Raw genomic sequence first — 21,177 nt, 5'->3', positions numbered from 1 at the left:
AAAAAAATGCCCCCAAAAAACAAAATCTGTACTTCAAATCAGAACAGCAGAAGCAGCACTTAAAGGTTAAAAGGGTTCTAGAGAAAGGAAGTAAAAATGAAAAAAGAGAAGCCTAAAAATAGGCGCATTAAATAAGCGACACTGTTTAGGTTAAGAATGCCCAGAACACACATTCGTCCTCACTGTGTGGCTGAGGAGGGACGTGCTTACAACACTGCTTACAACAACACCTCCGGCAACCACCTTCAACAAACATTCAACACTTCGAAGCATAACACTTGCTATACACGAGCAGAGCGGGGTAACCCTGACACATGCGAACAGCTTCAGTCGAGACCTCTCTGCAATGTTATACGCAAACTTTTTGCCTGAATGTCCGCATGCTAAAACCGAACGAGGAAGTCCGGGCATCTTGCGTACTAACCCCACGGCCAACCAAGGAAGCAGGACAACAGGTCAGCCAACTCTGAGCCAAGCACACATCACATTCTTTTTCCTATCTTACTGTACTTATGCATAAATTCAAATACAGCATGCGTGCAGCTGCGTTGTGGAATCTGCAACCACATCATAAATGTGACGTTTTTCTCATATACACAGCTTTCCTGACACTCTGTACTTTGAAGTTCGTGCTCAGCTGCTGACCCAGAAGACGCGGCTTCGATCCCGGCCATGATGGTCGTATTTCGATAGAGGTAAAACGCTAGAGCCCCATGTACTATGCGATGTCAGTGCATGTTAAAGAACCCCAAGTGGTCGAAATTATCCGGAGTCCTCCACCATGGTGTCCCTCATAGCCCGAGTCGCTTTGGAACGTTAAACCCCATGAACAGTTTTTTCATTATTTTTTGATAAAGGTAATTGCATTACCCCCCCTTTTACGTGGCCTTTGGTTCAGAGCTACTGGCACTCTGCAAGTGCAGATGCTGCAAAGTCCAAAGTAAGGTGAAAGCTACGCAAGATGCCAGCCTTCATAACTGAAACGGCAAAACAAAATGGTGCACACAGGCACCACACGCCAAAGTCACTAACCTCACATGCCTACTCTCAGCTTGCGCCACTTGTTGCCATGTGGCGCCCTGCTACAAGGCCGCTTGTTCCCTCAAACTTGGTTACAACACTTGTATCCACACACAAGCACTGCTCTCTACAGCAAGCCTACTGGGAAAATGAAGCCTAGCAAGCATGCTCTGCCACAATGCTCAGCTACCTCATGTCAAAAAGATGGTACGCAAGCGATTCTTCCTCCCTACAAATCTCGAGCTTCCCTGCGAAAACTGGAGGAACAGGAAAAGGAGATATAAATCAATCAATAGCATCAGTCCTCGTCCTCCATCAGCCTCCCTCTCGGCAAAAGAGAGACATCATACCCTCCTCTCTCCTGCGCAGGCTACGCCGAAAACGCTATTTACAACAACTGCGACCTTCCTTCCACTCCCGTCACCAAAACTGCAGAGAAACTGAACAAAATCCAGACAAGTAGCCCTGTTGCGTTACAAATGTACACGACTGGAGAATGGCATCACATAGGTTACGGCTAGTAGGTACAGCAAGACAGAGAAGAAGAGGACGCCAACACAGACAAACGCCAAGGATAGCAGTTGTACGCACAGAAAGGCCAGGCATCCGTCCACTCGCACTCACTAAAACATTGACACAGGGCAGCAACCCCACACATTCTCTTTCTCTTCCATGCTCTGCTGATGCGGGAAAGCCCTCTGCAAAAAAAGCAGCAGCTTCTAACGCTTCCCTTGTCTACTGTGAAACAATGCGTGATAACGCACACATGCCAAAAAAAAACCAAGGAAGTTAACGGAATCGTGGTGAAAAGAGGCGATACAAGCCATGCTTTGGCGGCAGTGTTCATTTCTCAGGTGTTGCGCGAGTTTGTCAGAGGGACACTGGGCAATCTTCAACAAGAAACCCACAAACAAACAAGAACAGAGTAAAGAACAGAACATAGGCCACAAGAAACAAGAGCTCGCCCAGCAACCGCGCGCTCAGCACATTTGCACTCGTCAAGCAAATACACACGCGTCCGGTAACACATGCACGCTTTCCAAAAGCCTGTAGAAGCATACAAAACAAAAGGCCTGCCACGATTAACGTACTCGCAGGCACAAGAATTTGCCGGCATGAAGAGTACAAGTCCTCGCACAGCGCCAAGCACACACGCACATGCATTTCGGGCTGCGATACAAATGTGAGTTGGGAACAGGGGCGAGAAAGGTGCTTTCCAACGCTCGACCATGGGAAGGAAGGGGGGGGAATAATAGACCATGCAAAAATTCAGCGATGCTGATGTGCCATGGAGGAGCAGCGCATTTCCTGCTTTCTGAACACACACATCACTAAACAGGACTGGCAGAGACCTCTCGCATCAGGATGCAAGCCACTTCAACCCACTACTAGCTCATTCGATCAAAGAGCAAAGAAAGCATACTCTCTAATCAGAAAAGGGGAGTAAGTTATCTTCTAGTGCACTCCCTTTTATAAAAGGGAATTTGCAAGAGGATAATTTACTCCTTTTTTACTCCCATGTAGGCGTATTCGTGTTCAGTGTAGGAATAAGCCCAGCACAGACGACCTTCTCGCACGCGAACTATGGCAGTGATAGCTTTTTTTTTTCTTCTTTTGCTTCCAAAATGAACTGCCAGCCAAGCGGCACAGAGTGGCACGTGGAAAGTGAAAAAAGCAATCTGGGAAAACAATAAATATTACAGGAAGCAAAGCTCGACAAAAGGGAAGGCAGAGGTGAAACTCCACGCACGACAAAACGACACCAACATAGAAGATGACAGCAGACGCACCCTACATTTTCATGCAGAAATGCGCAGTGGGAAAAGGTAGGAAACAGTTGGCAACACCATACAGACAAAACACAATTGCTTCTCAACGTGAACAAAAGAGTTGTGTTGGTCATCAGCATGCCCCATCTAGAGCAAAAATGTGTTGATAACGGTCCTGCGTGTGTAGTGCAGCAGGTCCTCTTTGGAGTTGGTCATGCGTTAGAAAAGACAGAAAGTTTCCTCTGTAAAGATCCATTGAGTTGACCAATTTGTACACTAAGCACACAGGACAGATGGCCAAACTGGTGCTTTCAAAGAATGCCTCGGGTAACCATACAGAGAGACACAGTTTGCTTGAAGTCGATTCTTTATCGAATCCTGCTCCCCAAGGATGCTTTAAAGAAAAGCCAGTTAGAATAACTCAACTACAACCATCACCAGATGCAATTAATCAAATAATCAGAAGTCGGTAGCTGTGCTGCGTTTTTCATGGTGTAGCTTATAGGTTGTGGCATCCCTGGTCTCTAGGTACAAGCAGTGAAGAGCCCACTGCAGTTTTTTATATCAGTTTTTCAAGTGGCGACTGTGAGCGATCAAAAACATCCAACTTTCACATGGTATATTTCATCTCCAGGATAAAGTAATACCTGATCTGTCACGGCCTGAATTTTGAAAATTAACACGAAGTATAATGCGTCCAGTAAGAAAAATGCAAAATGTGACGTTAATAGTCATCAACGTGACAAAATAATTCTCACTCTTGGCTTCAGCACTCCCAGATAAAAATTGTTGCAAAGCTTGGAAGACGCTATCCATGGCATCGTAAAGCGCATACCAATTCAACGTCTTCAGGGCTGTTCAAATAGCACTGCTGCAGAAGTTATGGTAAACAGGAACTGCACAAACCGCTAATGTTAATCGAGAGCCCTGTTCTTAAAAATCATTCAGTAGGATCTGTGCAAATGAACTGCAGCTTTATGAGCTCCTTCATTGGGAATCTTTTATTGCAGCAAAGCACTAGTGACTGCTTTTACTAACACCTTGACAAAATTCCATCCTTGAGCTACCAAAATTATCATGTTGTTAGAAACATTATTAAAAATAAAAGGTAAAGTCCATGTAGTAAAAAGAGATCGATTTAGACTGACACTTCTGTGCACCAACTGTTTCCTTGGGAAAAGGCGTACAAGAAGAGTACAGAAAATCAAAGAAATTTACTATCTTTGTTATGGCAAAAGTACACGAGCTATAAACTGGGTTCAAAAAAAGAAGGGGGAGGGGACAAATGGTACAAAATAATGGAAGAATGCTACGGTTCACTCCGCTGACTAGTCTTGCATATAAATGATGAAAGAAAAAATTATTGGTGGCAGTGATTGAACCTTTAATGAGCTACTACAACAGTGCCAGTCAGTCCATGATGTGGCACACTTTGGTTGGGGGAGGGGAACTGTTGAGGGAACAAGAACGAAGATAAAGAGGACAAATTCAATAAATATGGTAATGAAACACCAAAAGTAGGGGTTGCTCACCAGCCGAAAAACCAGAAACTCACACTATGTTAGATAAGTTGCCGCGAGGCATAACAGCACTTCCACACTCGTCTCAAACAGCCCCCCAAAGGACAAACTGTTCGAGCATCTGAACTCTAGAGAGCGCACACAAGCCCACAATACACAGTAAGGCTTTACCAAAGCATTGCCCATTTGGTACTCTGCAAGTGAACCTCTTCACAAGCCGAAACTGATGGCTGCCTTACAATTCGGCCAGGTGTGACAAGATGAACGAAGGCGATCCAGGCTTCGTCCAGGCTAAGGCAGCCTGGATAAAGCTCCACGCCACTGTAAAAACCTGCACTAGAGACCACTTGGCAGAAAAGATGCAAACGGCAAGAATTCTCGGCAAAGCTTGCAACACACACTTCTCAAGCCTAGAAGCAGCCAACATAACAAGTACATCTGAAAGACATCACGCAACGCTTTCAAGCTGCTGGCCACCCCCTTCAACGAATGCCAGAAGAAAAGATAAATAACAAAGGGCACAAAGACAACAGCTGTGCACATTTAAGGGTCAGTGCTAAAACACACAGTCCATTTTGAAAAATCTGCTGGTGAATCAGTACTGCACGCTTGGAAAGAGAGAGGGCTTTGTACACGGTGATGCATCACGTAACTGTTTTTCGAACTATTTGCTGCAGTTTTGCAGGATCTGAACTTTTTAAACAGGAAAAGAAGTGGTGCACACGCTAAGCTGCCACGGCTGCCTATGTCACTACAATAGATGAACAAGTAGGAATGTGATGTCACTACGATGGCGAATGAAGCTATAGCAACGATTGCCTTGCTGTGCCTCACTATCTATATAGTTAAAGCAGTGCTATATTCTTGCTACGATACACTGGTCAGCCAGTCGCTTTGCCGAATGGACCACAAAACACCGTCTCCCACAAGCGTGCCTCACTGATGCTGCACCCGCAGTTCCCCGGAACAAATGTCGCGCATAGCCGCTGCCCAACTGTGCAACACCCTGTCCATAATAGAAGAACAAAATTCGCTTCCCCTCCCCATATGAAAACGAACAAAGGGAAAACAATGCGGCGCCTTCTCAGAGAGAATCCGGAGCCCGAGGAACCGCACGATGATTCCTCACTGCCTACTCACTTTCCAGTTCTGGTCGCCGTTCCAGCAAAATCGAACGGAACGGAATATAAAAAAACAAAAAGGAAAGTGATTCAGGACTTGTTCGCGCAGCGCGCCACGCTCGGCAGGGTCGTCATGCATCGACCGAACTGCATCCCAGCGGGGCTGTGCTTGCCGCTGCCTCTCCACTGGGCGCTGTGGCAGTGTGGCGATGGCGATGGTGAGAATCTCGTCGCTTCCGTTTTCGGGTCGAGCCCCGGTGACGCCGACGTCAAGTCAGGTAGTGCTGAGTGTGCACTGTGTGGAAAGTCAAAACACAGGCGCCAGACCATCAGGTCACTCTGCCATCGCATGAGAGCACGCACCACTGCCCACATGCTCAAGAGGACTACAGACGAGCCATATGCACTGCTCACGGCCCCCCAAGCACTCGAAAGCTCCATTTTCAAACACTTCTTGAAGTCCGAGTCACCTCTATAACAAATGCTGGTGGCCAAGAGAAAGCCCGCAATAACGAACACCTGATGCTGACAACTTGGCCATAGTGCTCCCATGGTACTAGGGCCACTGCTTGGCATGAACAGCCAAAATGAAAATGTGGTCACTCAGCACCAAAGCAAAACAGATGCTAAACATTCACTGCACCACCTGAAGCTGAAATTACCTGGAATGCCCATGCGCAAGAAAACAGAACCAGTGTTTCATTCAGGCCTCTTTCTCCGCCACTTGTATAACAAGGTAACCTCCCGCTTGTTCAAAATGTCCCTCACCCAGTGAAAAACAAAACTGAATGGCTGATGCAGTTATAATTCTTCAAAAGACAGTTCTGCACCAAAGCTGTAGAACTGTGTACACAGTGGGGCAGTCTAATGCCAGTGAGAAACTTCACATTACCAGTTAACTTGACGTCACATGCACATTATCAATGAATGTCTGTTCAATCCAAGGCTGTTATATTCTGACCATATTGGCACAACCACTTCTGTTCTCCAAGGAGCGCACAAGTTCTGCAATTTGGCCTTGCAGCTTTGGTTAATCCATCTGTTTATGCCCAATACCATTGTTCAGCTGCCGAGGGTGGCACGCACGATAAACAGCCCCATGGAGTCCTTTGCAGACTGACTACTAAATCAAAATCAGATGCCTAACAGCAGGAAATCACAGCAACAGTTCCACAGGCACAAGCAATAGAACTTAATAAGTTGCACTGTCCACACACAGAGGACACAGGTACACTGAACAAGCCGGCAAGAAAGCAGGCTGAAGTGCTCACGTAATCACTTCACAACTGAATTGGACACTCAGACCGTGGAGGCAGCCTCACCGGGATGGGGCATCTTGTGGGGCGTCAGCCCCGGCGGGTGTGCCGCATAATGAGGCACTCGCTGAGCCGACTCCATGGACAACGTGTACGGCCCTGCTGCGTACGGGGGCGGGGCCATGTGAGGGCGGGGCCTGTGCTGCGGCTGCTCGCTTCCCGCCGAATGCTGAGCTGGGTGGCCCGCTGCCGCAGCAGCCAGCAGGTTTGGCGGAGGCACAGTAAAGTTGCAAGGGGGAGGAGCCATAGGGGTGGGACCAAGAAATGGAGGCGGGACTGACGTGTCTGGCAACACCAACTGCGATGGGTTGTACACAGGAGTGCCCCGGGGAGGAGGCGGGGGAGGGGGCATGTTGAACGGGGGTGGCACCGACACGTTGGCCACCAGGGGCGGCGGCAAAGAGCAGTGCGGTGGTGGTGGCGGCGGCGGGGGAGGCGCTGTCATTTGCGGCGTGAGCGAGGGCGGCATCGGGGGCGGGGCCAGACTGGACGAAGTGACAAGCATGAGGGGCGCCTGGGGCCGCAGCGATGAGTCCAACGTGGTGGTCCCATACGAGACCGCGGCGTACGACGACGGCACTGAGCGCGCCTGCTCCGGAAGCGGAGGTGCGGCCGCCTCCTTGGCCCAGTCCCAGAGGCCATCCTTGTCCCCCCCCATCAGGACCTGCTGCTGCTTCTGCTCGGACGTGACCGAGATGTCCCGGGTGCCGCGTCCGAGCTTGTTGTACACGGTGTTGTCAGGCGGCGGCCGCGGCTCGTCGGTGCTGGAGGCGCCACTGCGCGGCGTGGCACGGTCGGCATCCGCGAGCTCGTCGTCCTCCTCGATGGGGCTCCCCGGCAGCGGGCTGGTCGACCGGCTGCGCCGGCTAAACGGGCTGTCCACGCTGCTGATGGGGCTGTGCGGGGGCTCGCCGTCGCGGCGGCAGCGGGCCGGCGGCGCCGCGGGCGACAGCGGCTGTGCGCGGCGTGGCAGGCCGCTCGGGGGAGGCAGATGGAGTCCGAGGGGGCGTGTCCGGTGGAGTGCGCGGGCCCCGCCTCTTGGGCAGCGGAGACCGCTCACCGGACGCGGCGCCGCCCCCTTTCTTGGAGGAAGGCGCTGGCCCAGGGGGACTCCGGTGCCTCTTTCGGGTTGGCGAGGGCGGACCCCGCATTCACGGCCTTGATCTTGATAGACAGGCTCTCGAGCTGCGTGCCGCTCTCCCCTCCGCGGTCCTTACGGTGAACCCTATCGACCACCCACTTCTTGTGCGGCTGCTGCGGCGGCGCCTGCCGGGGGACCTCACAGTGCTCCGAGGACGACGACGAGGATGACGAAGAGGCAGACGATGAGCAAGCCCCGGCCACAGCGGCCGGGTCCTTGCGCACCGCGGCCTGCGGTGCCGGCTCGGGCTGGTTGGAGGCCAGCGCGACCAGCTTGTCGAAGCCGCTGCTCACACGTGCCTGCCAGTGGTGGCGGCCGTGCGACGAGCCTTCGGGCCTCCGGGTCAGCGCCTCGGCCTTGATGGTGAACTTCTCTAGAGGGGTGGGAAACAGCCAGAAGCGAGAAGCAGGAGAGGGCAGGCAACAAGAGGAAGGGCAACAGCAGGCGTAGGAGAAGAAGGGGAGAGCAACGCAAATAAAAGAAACCACGGGAGAAAACAGAGAATGTTGCAGTGCAGGCAATAAGAGGCCAAAAGTAGGGTAGCCCAGCAAGAGGCCAGTGGACCAAAGGAATGGTAAAAGCAGCAAGGGGGGAGAACAATGGGGCAGAGAGAAAAACCAACAGGGATACAGTCAGGTTGACAGTCACAGGAGAAGGAACAGCCACCTTCACTCGTGAGCAGAACACAAAAGGCAACACCAGGGTCCCGCCTACACTGCCATTAAAGTCTCTGCACACAGAAACCCATTTACTGACCTCAAATAGATCCAAAGTAAAGATGTGACAATGGTTATCATCTGACAAAAGGAAGCACCTACAGGTCTGAGGTTTCAGAGGGACTTGGAATACATGTTGGTTCCGGTTTACTTTGTTACTATAGTTAAATAAAGCACCACAAATTTAACCAAGACCATAGTTTTTTTTTGTCCTCAGGCTAAAGCAACACTCACTCCTGCTACTGCAACATACTGTTGGCATCTACTGCAGTTGCACCTAGGAACCACAACTGAATCGAACAGATACCCAGGACAGCAAGGTTATAGCCCCAGCAGGCTATGAGTCACAGGCACAGGCTGATGACAGCAAATTAATAGCAAGCATTGCTAGCAGGAAGCACTGTGCTAGCCACTCTGCAGAAGTGGCGTCTTTTAGCAGGATGTAATAATAATGATAAAAAAAAGCTGCTTGCAATAATCTATTTCTCCAAGTCGCCCATATGGCCTTGATGAAGTTGGCTGTCTCACGCCTATGCAACGTACCGTAAAAGCCGGAATAAGGGTAGAACTTTTTTAAAAAAAACCATGGCAAAAAGTCGACCCCCGTCTTATATACCGGTCATGGCGGAAAAAACTACGGAAATCTTGCAACAATGTGCGGCTGAAGTCAACAGCCTCCACCACCATCGCCATCAGCAGCAGCACAGTGTGGCGACGTTGTCGCGCCGCCATTTTGCGTTGTTGCAAAGCTATTTTGGTTGAAGACTGCTTTTCACATTTTGTTTGAAAATGAGTGGAAGCTAGCGGCAATTCACCATTGCCTTCAAGAAAAACGGGATTGAGTACGTGGAAGCTCACGGAAACCTGGCGGCACAGCGCGAATTTGGAGTATCTGAAAAGAGCCTTCAGTACTGACAGAGACAGAAGCTGCATATTACAACTTGCAGCAACCAGAAGAAAACATCATTTCGTGGGCGGACCGCAGCAAATCCAGAATTTTAAGGAAAGGCGGCACTGCGTGCAAGATCGCTGCCTGTGACTGCGGAATGCACCCGCGTGAAAGCGCTAGAGATCGCGCGTGCCTCTAGACTCACGAGGGCGCAAGTCAAGGGCTAGCCATCCTGGGTGTGGTGATTCACGAAGCCTTTGCTCTACGGCACCGTACTTCTGTGTGCCAGAAACAAACACGTGGGTCGATGGGCACGCGATACAGTTAAAAAATTGGCCGGGTGTACATACGAGCAGCATTGAAGTGAAAATAAATCCTCTCACCATTGTGCAACCTGTTGAATCGCATTTGTTTCAAGCAAAGGGTGTCTTCCGGTACTTTTAGGGGGTCGACCTATAATCCGGTTTGACCTATAGTCCGGTTTTTACGGTATTACTGTGCAACAACCTAAGTTTGTACTACCGCTTCAGCCCTGCCAAATTCAGCGTGATGGAAAAGCATGAAAGACAGAACTACCAAACCATAATACGACAGCACAGAAGTGACAGTGCACAATCTCAGACTGCTCTCACTGATGCCACCACAATAGAGGACTACAGCGCAGCTTTCTAAACTTCAGCATATATGTATTCCTGCATTTTCCGTCCACAAAGCTGTAACTCATGCCCAGCTGCACAAAACCAAAGCCAGCGGACAGAAACACCGCAGCTGCTCAGCCAAGTGTGTTCAGCACTAAAGTAGTGTGAACTGTGGTGCACAGGTATCCCTTCCAAGAGACAGACCATCGAGGCCATGTCACTGCCCAAGGAAATCACTCAACCAACTGGATCAGCCCTACACACAACACACCGGAGGTCTAGTCCACTCACCCTCAACGTCCACTCCCGTTTCTGACTTCATCCGTATGCACACAGTCTTGTCGCCAAGCCCCAGCAGTGGAGGCCTGATGACATCCGCCGCCGTGTCCGCACCCCGCTGCTTGTGCGGCGAGTGTTTCCGCTTGAGTTTTCGTGACGCCCTGTCTTCCCGCTTAGGACTGTAGCCGTTCCGCGAAGCCAGAAGGCTGCCCAGGTTTAAGATGAGCCCGTTGGACGGTTTTGGTTGCGGCGCTGCTGCTGCTGGCGGGCTCGCCTCGTCGCACTCGGGCTTCTTCTTGGCCTGCTGGGGCGGAGATGGCGACGCGGGCACCGGCAAGGGTGGTGGTGGTGGTGGTGGTGGTGGGCGGCGGCGGCGGCGGAGGAGGTGGCGGTGGTGGAGGTGAGGGCTCCCGTTTCCGGGGCGACTTCCTGTGCTTGGACTTGGACGGCGAGCTGTTCTTGCGTGACGACAGGTGTGTGGCACCACTGCCACTGTTGCCAGCGTGCACATCTTCCACAGGCGTTTTGGGTGTTGGTGGCGTATCCTCAGGGGTGCCTGAGCACACTGGCGAGTCTGTTGTAATGGCAGTCCTCAGTGGCACAGGCAATGGTGCCTTGTGATGGTGGCCAGGCTTCGTTGGAGACTTGTCCCTGCTCGTGTGCAACACGTCTGTTGTCTTTGTTGCGGACGACAACGGCACTGCTGGCGCAACTTCCACGTGCATGCCCTGCGGCCGTGCAGGGGTGACAGGTGAGTAAGCCAATGAGAAGCAGCTGGCATCAACGATGTCTTTGCTGCAGCTGCTGCGAATGACTGGGGGCCGTTGACTTTCAGAAGCAGCTTCCTCCGTGGTCGCTGTCACTGGTGCTACTTTCGGAAAAGAAGCTTGGGCAGCGATTTTCTCCTTGCAGCTCTTTTCCTTTGACAAGGCACTTGGTGCAATGCCAGACAGCCCGCTTTCGTGCTGCCCGCTGCAATCCAAAGCGACGCTGCTAGATTCCACAGATGCCGGTGACCCCTGCACAGAGACCTTCGATGAAGCTGATGATGGCCAGGGAGTGGACGACGAAGCTGTGGCCTGCGGCCCCAGCTTTGGTGGTGGCGGTGTTGCTGTACGGACTGGCTGGCTTGCCAAGTCTTCTGGCTTGCCATCTGCTTGTGGTGGCACACCAGGCTCAGAGACAAGGTCGGGGACTGGTCCTGCAACGATGAGTGGCACGGACACTTGCTGTTGATGCTGCTGCTGCTGCTGTTGATGCTGCTGCTGCATTGTGGTGAAAGGAGACGCGAGCGTAGGCGGCCTCCGCGGAGGCGGTGAGACGAGAGTACGTTCCAGTGCGTGCACTTCACCCTCAAGCTTCTGCACTTTGCTGTGAAGCTTGCGCCGCTGCGAGAGGGTGCTGCTGATCTCGCGCAGAATGTGCTCCTGCGACAGCTGGCCCAGTTCCTGCAAGGCACAATGCGTGGTAGGTCATTCACAAGGGCAAAATAAACAGCTGATAATCGCGGTCTCGTGTATGACTGCGGTTTCGGATTCGAAATGCTGGTGATCTTGCGATGTGCCTGATTCACTGTGTCTCGCCATTACTGAAGCCTTCGAGATCAGCAGCTACAAGGAAAAGCAGAGTACAAATCTCTTGCCACTGCTATGCCATAGCTAACACAAAGAGAGCCTCCCTCTTGCCCCTATGTGGCATAACCCTCTGCACCTCCTCTCCTCCTGAGCAGTGGTGCACCCTCATGCCTGCATTTACATATGCTCCAAAGGAGCATGGCCGGACCAAGTCGCACAGTTCAAATTATCCGGAAATTGAAATTAATGAAGTTAAACTGAACGAGCTTTCACTGCATTATTGAGCCTAAGGTAGTCAAGGTGTTAAGATCAATCTCAAAATCAGCAAAAGGTGATTGTGCGAACTCAGCAGATTAAATAATAATTACAACAGCAACCTTTGCATTAGTATGGCTGGTGTTATCATGAAAATGCCAAGACCAAGGAGCACACTACAGTCAAACCCGGCTATAGCAAACATAATGACCCACAGCATTTTGTTCGATATGTGAACTAGTTTGATATAACTAAACCCCCTTATAACCAATTTCACTTGCAAGTTCGTTGTACACAAGATTGTGAACCGTCAAACGGAAATGCCTGCTTGCAGATGCGACAGCAATCAGTATGTGATCGCTTTTGTGCTTTCTTTATAGTTTGACTTGCTTCTCAAAATCATATTGACTGCGCTCCCGGCAACCTTGAAATACACTAAAAGAACCAATTTCTTTTTGCCATGCTCTACTCTACACGAGACTTCAAGGCGATGCTTCATTGTTATCTCGGCCACGCGGCACACTTGCAAAACGCTTGCAGGATGAAGTGCCGGAAAGCAGAAATACAGAATCGGCAGCTGGGTACAAACGGCCCAAATCATGAGACCACAGCACAGCAGCAGCATGCGAAAAGAAAAAAGCAAGCATGAGGGATAAAATAAAAAAAAAACAGCGCGGCTGGCTCTCCTTCACCGCCCAGCACCAGCTCGAACCAGTGCCCCCTCTTACCTACACCGCGACACGCTCGGAACTGCTAATGTGTAGTTCATCACGTGGCGGGTAGCTGCCGAATAGGAGCACAGCAATTCATGGCAGGGTGATGGCATGGAGTTCAAAGAGGGCTCTTTCTTCCTAAATCAGCCCTGGGGAGAGGCGCGGCCAGGGCTGCCTGCCGGAGCCGGTGCAATCAGCACACCGGCACGTATGGGTGCTGATCGATTGCATGCACTCACCAAGTTCAATATATGCACTGTGCAGCTTGTTACAGAAAGTACCTTTCCCATGATGAATGATAAGACAACTTAAAGTGTTCAATACAAACCATATTTCACTCTACCCGGACTTGTTATAATCGGGTCTGACTTCACTGTGAGGGTCATGGGTGTAGTACTGTGGCTGAACAGTCTGCATGCCCATGCACGTCCACGCCCTCCCCCCTTTGGTTTGTTTTTCAAATTCAGCAATTTGTCAAACAGGTACGTTGGCGGGGTGGCCATAAGTGCATGGTACAAGCATGCAAATGTCTCCCTTCCCTTTCGGACTGCACACCAGCCTCCAAATGACTTCACTTATTCAAAGAAACTATGATATCCCCTTAGAGTTTAATTTATTGTTTTGTATAGCCCCGCTGCAACAAAATACCCTCTCGAAGCTGCCTTTACGGGTTATGTAACTAGAATAAGTGTACTCTATTTGGCTTACTCACACTTCTTCGACATTGCTTTGTGGATCTATGCACACTTCATTCAGCAAGGTTGTGTACAGTCGACAACCGAAAATTCGGACGGCTGATTTTTCGGACATGCTTGATTATTCGGATTTTTTGCGGCACCGCGACATGGCCCATAGAGGCAATGTATAAGAGCGCCTGAAATTTCGGACGCACCGCAACTGCTCGATTTTTCGGGCCTCGTTCGCACTTGCCGCCAATACCCAAGCCGCCATATAATCTGTACAGTATAACCTCATTACTTCAAACTGCAGGAGAGATCGAAAACTTGATCAAGTAAAACAATATTCAAGCTTAAAGGGGACCTCTTGCGATACTGAAATTCTGCACGAGTCGGCACATTACGCCCGCGTGGTTTCGAATTCATACGTCTTGAACGTCTTCCGCCGCACGAAGTTTTTTAAAAGCAGTCAGGGTTCACGGAACTCATCTATGCCGAGTCTTTCGTTTCGAATATGGAAAGAGGTAGCAGCAAAGCGCGTGGGAGGCATACGGCTTCACGGAGACGGCGAGCGCGGGAGGTGGTGTATTTTAAAGCGAGGTCAGTGTACCCGCGGCAAAACGCACCGCAACCCTGACTTTTCTATCGTAAAACCGTAATTAACTGGCATTTCGATGACAGGAAAGACGCCCCTCATTATACGCAAGCCACTGCAGAGTGCATATCACCGAATACGATGCCAATTTTGGCTCTAGTCGCTAGGCCTAATGACGAAGGCCAACGCCGACTTCGGCTGTTTCTTGGTTGTTATTGTTTTGCCATCTTCGCGTTCTCGTTCTGGGCCCATCGTACCGCGGGTGCAATGCAGTTCCCGTGGCGGCATGCTCGCTTTCTCGTTTAGACTTTGTCCCAACCCGTGTGTTCATCGGCGACAAGCCGAGGGCAGCACAGCCAGGCCGAGCTCGTGAAAGCGGTCGCCGCCAGTCGTCTGCGCACATGTCACGCGGCGAAATTTAGTCATTAGGAGCTTTAGAAAGTGTGCAACACAACTGATCTCTTCTTCCAGCATAATATCAATAAGTTCGTGATTTTTTTCGGTGAAATTTGATTTTCCGGACTGCCTGATTTTTCGGTCTTTTTTGCGGTCAATAGAGGGTCCGAAAAATCGGTCGTCGACTGTATATACATGGCCACTGCAACTGCACTGCTATGCATTCCAAGAAAAGAAAAGGCTGTAATCAACTACTGTCAATTGTTTCATGGAGGTCACAGCTCCTTTTGAAACCAGCTGCAGTTGGCTCTAAAGCAGCTGGGTGACAAGAGAATGAGCTGGTGCCAACAATGCAACCACCTTGGCCCGGGACATGCTAAATGCCCAATCTAAAGGCTATTAGTGTCACACCGCCTCTACCCATCTTGAACATGTCTCCAAAAGCTCATAGCTCCTTCATATCAGAGCTATCATAAATATGATAGCTTCATATGATATCATATCACAGATCATAGCTCCTTCAAACGTCTCCATGCCAACTGGTCAAGCAGCTAGGCCTCACATCTTGGTTGCTGGGCAGGAAGAAGCCGTTGGCGACAGTGCCATCCCCAGCCTGGCCGGGAGAGCCGGCGGCCCCCGGTGGTGTCGCTGTGGATGGAGGCACGACCCTTACGTTGGGCACCTGTTTCGCCAGCAGCTCGGCCTGCTGCTCTTCCAAATGGATCACCTCTCGCTCCAGGGTGGCTGCCCGTGCCTGCAACTCCTTGTGGCGCACCACAATCTCCTTCGCCTGCAACGGTGGGCAAAGCGAGGTGCAGCGGCTCAGCTGGAGTGCGGACAACGCTAATGCCAAACCTATCCTCTTGACACAGGTATTTCGGTCAAATGAGGTGCAGACAACCTTACTGCCAAACCCATCCTTGGCACAGGTATTTCGCTCAACTGGGGTGCCGACAATGCTACTGCCAAACCCATCCTTGGCACAGGTATTTCGCTCAACTGGGGTGCCGACAACGCTACTGCCAAACGCATCCTTGGCACAGGTATTTCACATAACCTGGCTAAAGTGCGCATGCCGAGGGTGGTACAGCCAGCTGCGAATATGATGGAGACTAATTTTGTGTCAGCCAAACAAGCTAGGCCAAATAAATTTCTTCGTGGTGTCATGAACACTATCAGTCCAGATAGAGCGGCGGTGACAGGTAAATGAACCAGTGGGTCAGATAGTTGGATATTTTGTTCGGCACTCATACAAATAAAACTACTCTAGAAGACTTCTTCGTGAGACCACAATAATACTGACTTACCCAGCAGAAAGAAATTACTTTTTTTCCCAGATTAATTGTCAATCTATAAGCTCCCATTTCCACTCAAGATGTGCATAATACAGCATGCCACACCGGGTGCCCATGTATTTAAACACCTTTCTGGCAGCGAGCTCATGTGAAAGGAACTGCAGTGTACCGGAAATAGCTACAGCAGACTCTCATTCAAACTTCAAGGGACCAGAGATTTTTGTTTGAATTATCTATCAGAGGTGCGCCTTAATATGATCCGAAACTGACTGTGACTTACATTATGGATATCTATGCATACAAATAGTATTTCGGATTTATTTCTGTATGCGAATGTAGTTAAATGTTTTAGCACCACATGAAAAATGAATGAAAGGCAATGATATGTTTACTCAGGTGCGGTTGAAAAAACTAATCAATAATGTGCGGGTTTTTCGATAGAGTAAAACCACATTAACTGAGACCTTAAGGAAGTGGAAAAATGGTCCAAATTGTATGAAGGTCGAATAGTCGAATGGATACAAAAAAACTCTTTCACAAATAGTTTTACACCGCAGAAAATAACTGAAGAAAAAATAGGCAATGGTCTCGTCTGCTTTTAAGAGAGAACTCTGCTGCAATAATGATTTTTTGCAATTCCGTTATAGTGTACTACATGCCCACCGAATTTTCAGCAGTCAGAAATCTGATGTACCTGACCTTGGTCACCGCTTTTTCCCACGCTGAGAGTGCTACGCTACGTACGGTGAAACGGACGCGCGGAGCAGCAGACCACGTAGAAGCGCTGCCAGGCGGCTTGCCGAAACGCGCGGGGCTCAAGTTGCAGTTGTAGTTCGTCGGCACATCGTTCTCGACAAACTCGATGCCACGAATGCCAGCATAGCTTCCGTGCCGAACGAACGGGCAGCAAACTGCAAGCTTCGTGGTGAACGCGCTTTGGATGTGCGCTGCCTTGCTCACCGCGCGATTCCTGCGTGCTCTCACAACCCCACTGTGCTCGAACAAGAGATATGTCAGAGGCATCACTTCCTTTCCTTATGGGTTGGTTCACAGAGAGATGTGAGACAGCCCTCACTTCCTTTCCTTAAAACCTATTTTCATGTCATTTTCCTTCCCTTGCAGGCTCCATCCAGTGGAGATATGTGACAGGCATCCCTTCCTTTCCTTGCGCTGCCATCTGTTGGGGCCGTGGTGGCGTACATTGCGAGGAGGAGGAGGAATTTTTCACTCACGGTGAGGAGAAGAGATTTTTTGCTCAGGGTTCCTTAACACTGTCACTATATTAGTGCTATATACAGTATTTACACGATTGTAAGTCGACCCCCCCAAATCGCATATCCGAAAAAAAAAAAAAAAAGTTGACGCGAATGTAAGTCGACCCCCCAATCGCATGTCCGAAAAAAAAAAAAAACACCGGTGGAGCGCTTCAAAAACGAAAATTTATTGCATAGATGGGCTATTCATCCTCACTTGAGTCATCTTCAGTGGTACTGCTGTCGTCGTCGTCGTCGTCGTTGCCGCTGCGATCCCACAGCACATAGTCCTCCATGGAAAGCCCGCACTTCCTAAATGACCGCACCACGACATCGCGTGGAATGGCCGCCCAAGTGGAAATCACCTACCCGCACACAGCCGCCAGGGAGGCTCTCTTCACGCGCCTCGTTGGCGTAAGTTCCCGCCCTTCTGCCGCCAGCCACTCGTACTCACGCCGGAGAAGTCCTTGAATGGCTTGTTAATGCCAACGTCTAGCGGCTGCAGCTGCCCGTCAGATCGCCCGGAATCACCAGCATATCTGTATCCTCTTTTCAGAGCTCTGTCTTCACTTTCGCGGTAAGGTGGCCGCGAAATGAGTCCAGCACGAGGAGGTTCGGATTGCGATTTTTGAGGGATGCCCCTGGCCTCAAAAGCCACACCCGACGATACCAATCAATAACTAAGTCGTCCGTCATAAAGCCTTTTTCGTTCACTCGCACAATCACACCTTTAGGGAACATTTCCTTTGGCATAGTTTTTCTTTTGAAGACAATGTACGGTCGGAGCTTTGTGCCATCTGCCAAGCATGATAGCATAACAGTGAACCGAAGTTTCTCGTTTCCTGTCGTGAGAAGCTTAACCTCGCGAGCTTAACCTCGCGAGCTCCCCTCACGCTCACTGTTGTGTTGCTCGTCATGTCGAAGTAGATGGGAGTCTGGTCCGCATTGCCGATTTCACCGAGCAGGTACCGCCGCTAGTCGCGGAGCTTGAGGTAGTGCCAATGGAAGGCGAGAACTTTCTCCTCGTAAGCAGCAGGCAGCTTTTGGCATACACTAGTACGCCGACGAAGAGAGAAGCCAGCCCTCTTCATAAATTTCGAAGCGCAAGCCCTGCTGGCTTTGAAGTCGGAGTATTCCAGCTTCCGCAGCAGACCCGGGCTTGTTGCGTGATCATTTCGCATGTCACTGGAAGGGATCGATCACGTATTTCGGTGACATACGCTGCAAGCTTGACCTCCAGCTCCAGAAAGCGTCTCGACTTCGGCCCGCAGAAACCTCTTCGCTTGGAGTCGCAATCGAAAATTTTGTCTCGCTGCTTCCGCCACTCCCGCACCAACCGTTCAAAAACGTCGAACTTGCGGCCCGCCGCGCAGTTGTTGGTTTCTTCGGTGTAAATGATGGCCTCTCTCTTGAACGCTGTAGTGAATGAGCGCCGAATGCTTTTCAAACCTGGAGAGCTCATGGCGAAGCACGCGGCCGGCAGTCGAGTCAAAAGCACCAACTCCAAGCACCACCAAACAAAGAGTAATCGGTGTCGGGGCGTCGGCTCTTCCAGCAAACATCGGCATTCCCCAGAAGCGCCGCTGTTACGTATTGCGCAACCCACTGAAATAGCGGCTCTTCCATCAGCTAGCGACACTCCCGGGCGCTGGCGCAGACTCCGTGATTGGAACAGCCGGACAGCGGCCCTTCCCGCGAGTGAAATGAAATGAAATTGGTTTTGGGGGAAAGGAAGTGGCGCAGTATTTGTCTCAAATATCGGCGGAAACACAGTTGTAAGGGAAGATAAAGGAGGGAGTGAAAGAAGGAAGAACGAGGTGCCGTAGTGAAGGGCTCCTGAATAATTTCGACCACCAGGGGATCTTTAATCTGCTGTACTGACATCGCACAGCACACAACGCCTTTGCGTTTCGCTTCCATCGAAACGCTGCCGCCGCAGTCGGGTTCTAACCCAGGTATCCTGTTCAGTAGCACTGAACCATCGCGGTGGGTAACGGTGTGCGCAGTAAAAATAAAAAACGAAAAATCCTGGCCAAAAAGCCCGCGGAATACCTGAATGCTACGCTTGGAGCAGTAGAGCAAACAAAAACTTCTAACATCGCAGTAGCGTCCCTGATAGATTGTTTTTCTTGCTTTTATTGGCAGTTCAAGCTTTCATTTCAATTGTAAGTTGACCCCGCCCCCCCCCCCCTACTTCGGAATTTTAAATTTCAAAAAAGGGGTCGACTTACAATCGTGTAAATACGGTAGCTTTGGTGATATTTACAACTGCATTACTGATCCTTGTATGCAGAAATACGGAACCGAATCCGGTTCCAAATGACACGCAAAACCTGCAGATAATTTCAGAAAGTGAAATTGAAAAAGAAAATTGCTGGTGGTTTAGCTCTGGTTAATCCTGGTCAAAAGCGAAAAGCTGCATCTCCCTGGCTACGTTTGGGGTCGAGCGACTGGCGGTTTCCATAGATAGCCATACTGACGCACACAGTAGTAAGCTTTTTCTATTTGTTAAACACCTTGCTTTCTTCAAAACGACATTAAAGGCACTCACACCAGACAGTAAATGATAATTGGTTTTTGGGGAAAGGAAATAGCACAAAGATAACAAAATAAGGAAATAGCATTAAAAATAACAAAGTTTGGCACTACCCTCATCTCTGTCATTGCTGCCCATCCCGCAGCTGGTCAGGGTGCACACTCGTCGTCTGTCTACACTCTCAATGCTTAGATGATGCGCAACGCCATGCCACAGTTGCTGGCTGCTGCTCTGGCATTCCCTGCTTCAGTCCCTTTGGTGCTCAGTCAAATTCGACAATATACACACAGCTTCTCCCTTGCCACCGCCCCCCGCCCCGTTTCCTCTGTGCAGAGCTCCTTCGCTGCTGACCACGCAGGCGTTCACTCTAAGTAAAAGAAATGGCTGCTACCACAATTTCTTTCCCTGCACTGCATTTGCCCAAAACTGTATGTCCTGCTTTGTGCACATATACCAGGAATAAGGATAGGATTAAGCTCGACTTAGTCACACAGTACATCTTTCCCTGCCATTGCAAACACCTGCACTTCGATTCAACAGCCCAGCAGCTGTCTTGACTCTACTGCAGCCAAAAGCAGCGCACATGTGTGCCTATCGATCAGCACAGGTTGAATAACCCAATTCCCCATCCGGGAAGTCCTTTTGTCTGGATTGAAACGATGAACGACGTGCCCCCCCCCCCCCCCCCCGTTTTGGGAACAGGAACAATTTAGATGACATATCAAATTACCTCACCTTGAATTAACAGCAGTCTACTCTAGCTGCCATGGCAAATGACAAGCAAGCTGCTTGTTATGCAGAGCGCAATTCAGAAACAAAGCTTGACCACTCAAGCATGTGTAACTAAACTTTTAATCCTAATCAGGCTGGTGAGATAGCGGGAACTAACAGATTGTGGTCTCTATATCCGAACTATGCTCACCTTTCAATTCGCCACGTATCTATGCTAGAGGACACCTTACTCCCTTTTATTCCTTTCTGTTCAGTGTAGCATTCCCCCCCCCCCCCCCCCCTCCACCCCCCCCCCCCCCCTACCCCCATTTGAGAGATTACTGATACCAAATGGGCACAGCACAGTGATGACCTAGCACAAGATGCCCACCAAGTAGAGGAGGGCTGCACCCCACCACTGCACACTAGAGAGAGATGCACATGCGGAAGAGCCTGGTTCACCCACCTTGGTGATAAGGTCAGCGGGTGTGTGGCTGTGCACCCCTAGCTCGCTCATGCGTGCCTTGAGCAGGACCACGCTGTCGTCAATGAGGTGCTTGATCTGCCGCTCCAGGTGTGCTGCCTTGGCCACCAGCTTCTCGTTGCGCTCCTGGGCACCCACCACAAGAAAGGACCACAACCGGTCAGCCACGGTTCCCACACAGAACGCCACCGCAGACCTGCTCACTTTATTGTAAGGTCAACTCGATGAAAAATGATGATAATGATGACTTAACGGCACAGGGGCAGCTTGCCAATGGAT

General features: G+C 50.4%; 1 protein-coding gene across 1 annotated transcript in view; it reads right to left on the bottom strand.

Annotated features, from left to right (window-relative positions):
* Positions 1-855: 855 nt before the first annotated feature.
* The window catches only part of gpp (DOT1 like histone lysine methyltransferase grappa), an 83,168-nt gene continuing 62,846 nt past the window's right edge, over positions 856-21,177 (bottom strand). The window contains 8 exon segments of the mRNA XM_077643021.1: positions 856-5,725; positions 6,753-7,701; positions 7,703-7,891; positions 7,893-8,260; positions 10,422-10,782; positions 10,784-11,857; positions 15,182-15,409; positions 20,881-21,024. Of these exon segments, the coding sequence (XP_077499147.1) occupies positions 5,700-5,725; positions 6,753-7,701; positions 7,703-7,891; positions 7,893-8,260; positions 10,422-10,782; positions 10,784-11,857; positions 15,182-15,409; positions 20,881-21,024 (3,339 nt within the window). The 3' untranslated portion in view covers positions 856-5,699.

This window comes from Amblyomma americanum, chromosome 11 (genome assembly GCF_052857255.1).
Source record: "Amblyomma americanum isolate KBUSLIRL-KWMA chromosome 11, ASM5285725v1, whole genome shotgun sequence".
NCBI lineage: Eukaryota > Metazoa > Arthropoda > Arachnida > Ixodida > Ixodidae > Amblyomma > Amblyomma americanum.
Note: the sequence above shows the minus strand (reverse complement) of the source record. Positions and strands in the feature narration are given on the sequence as shown.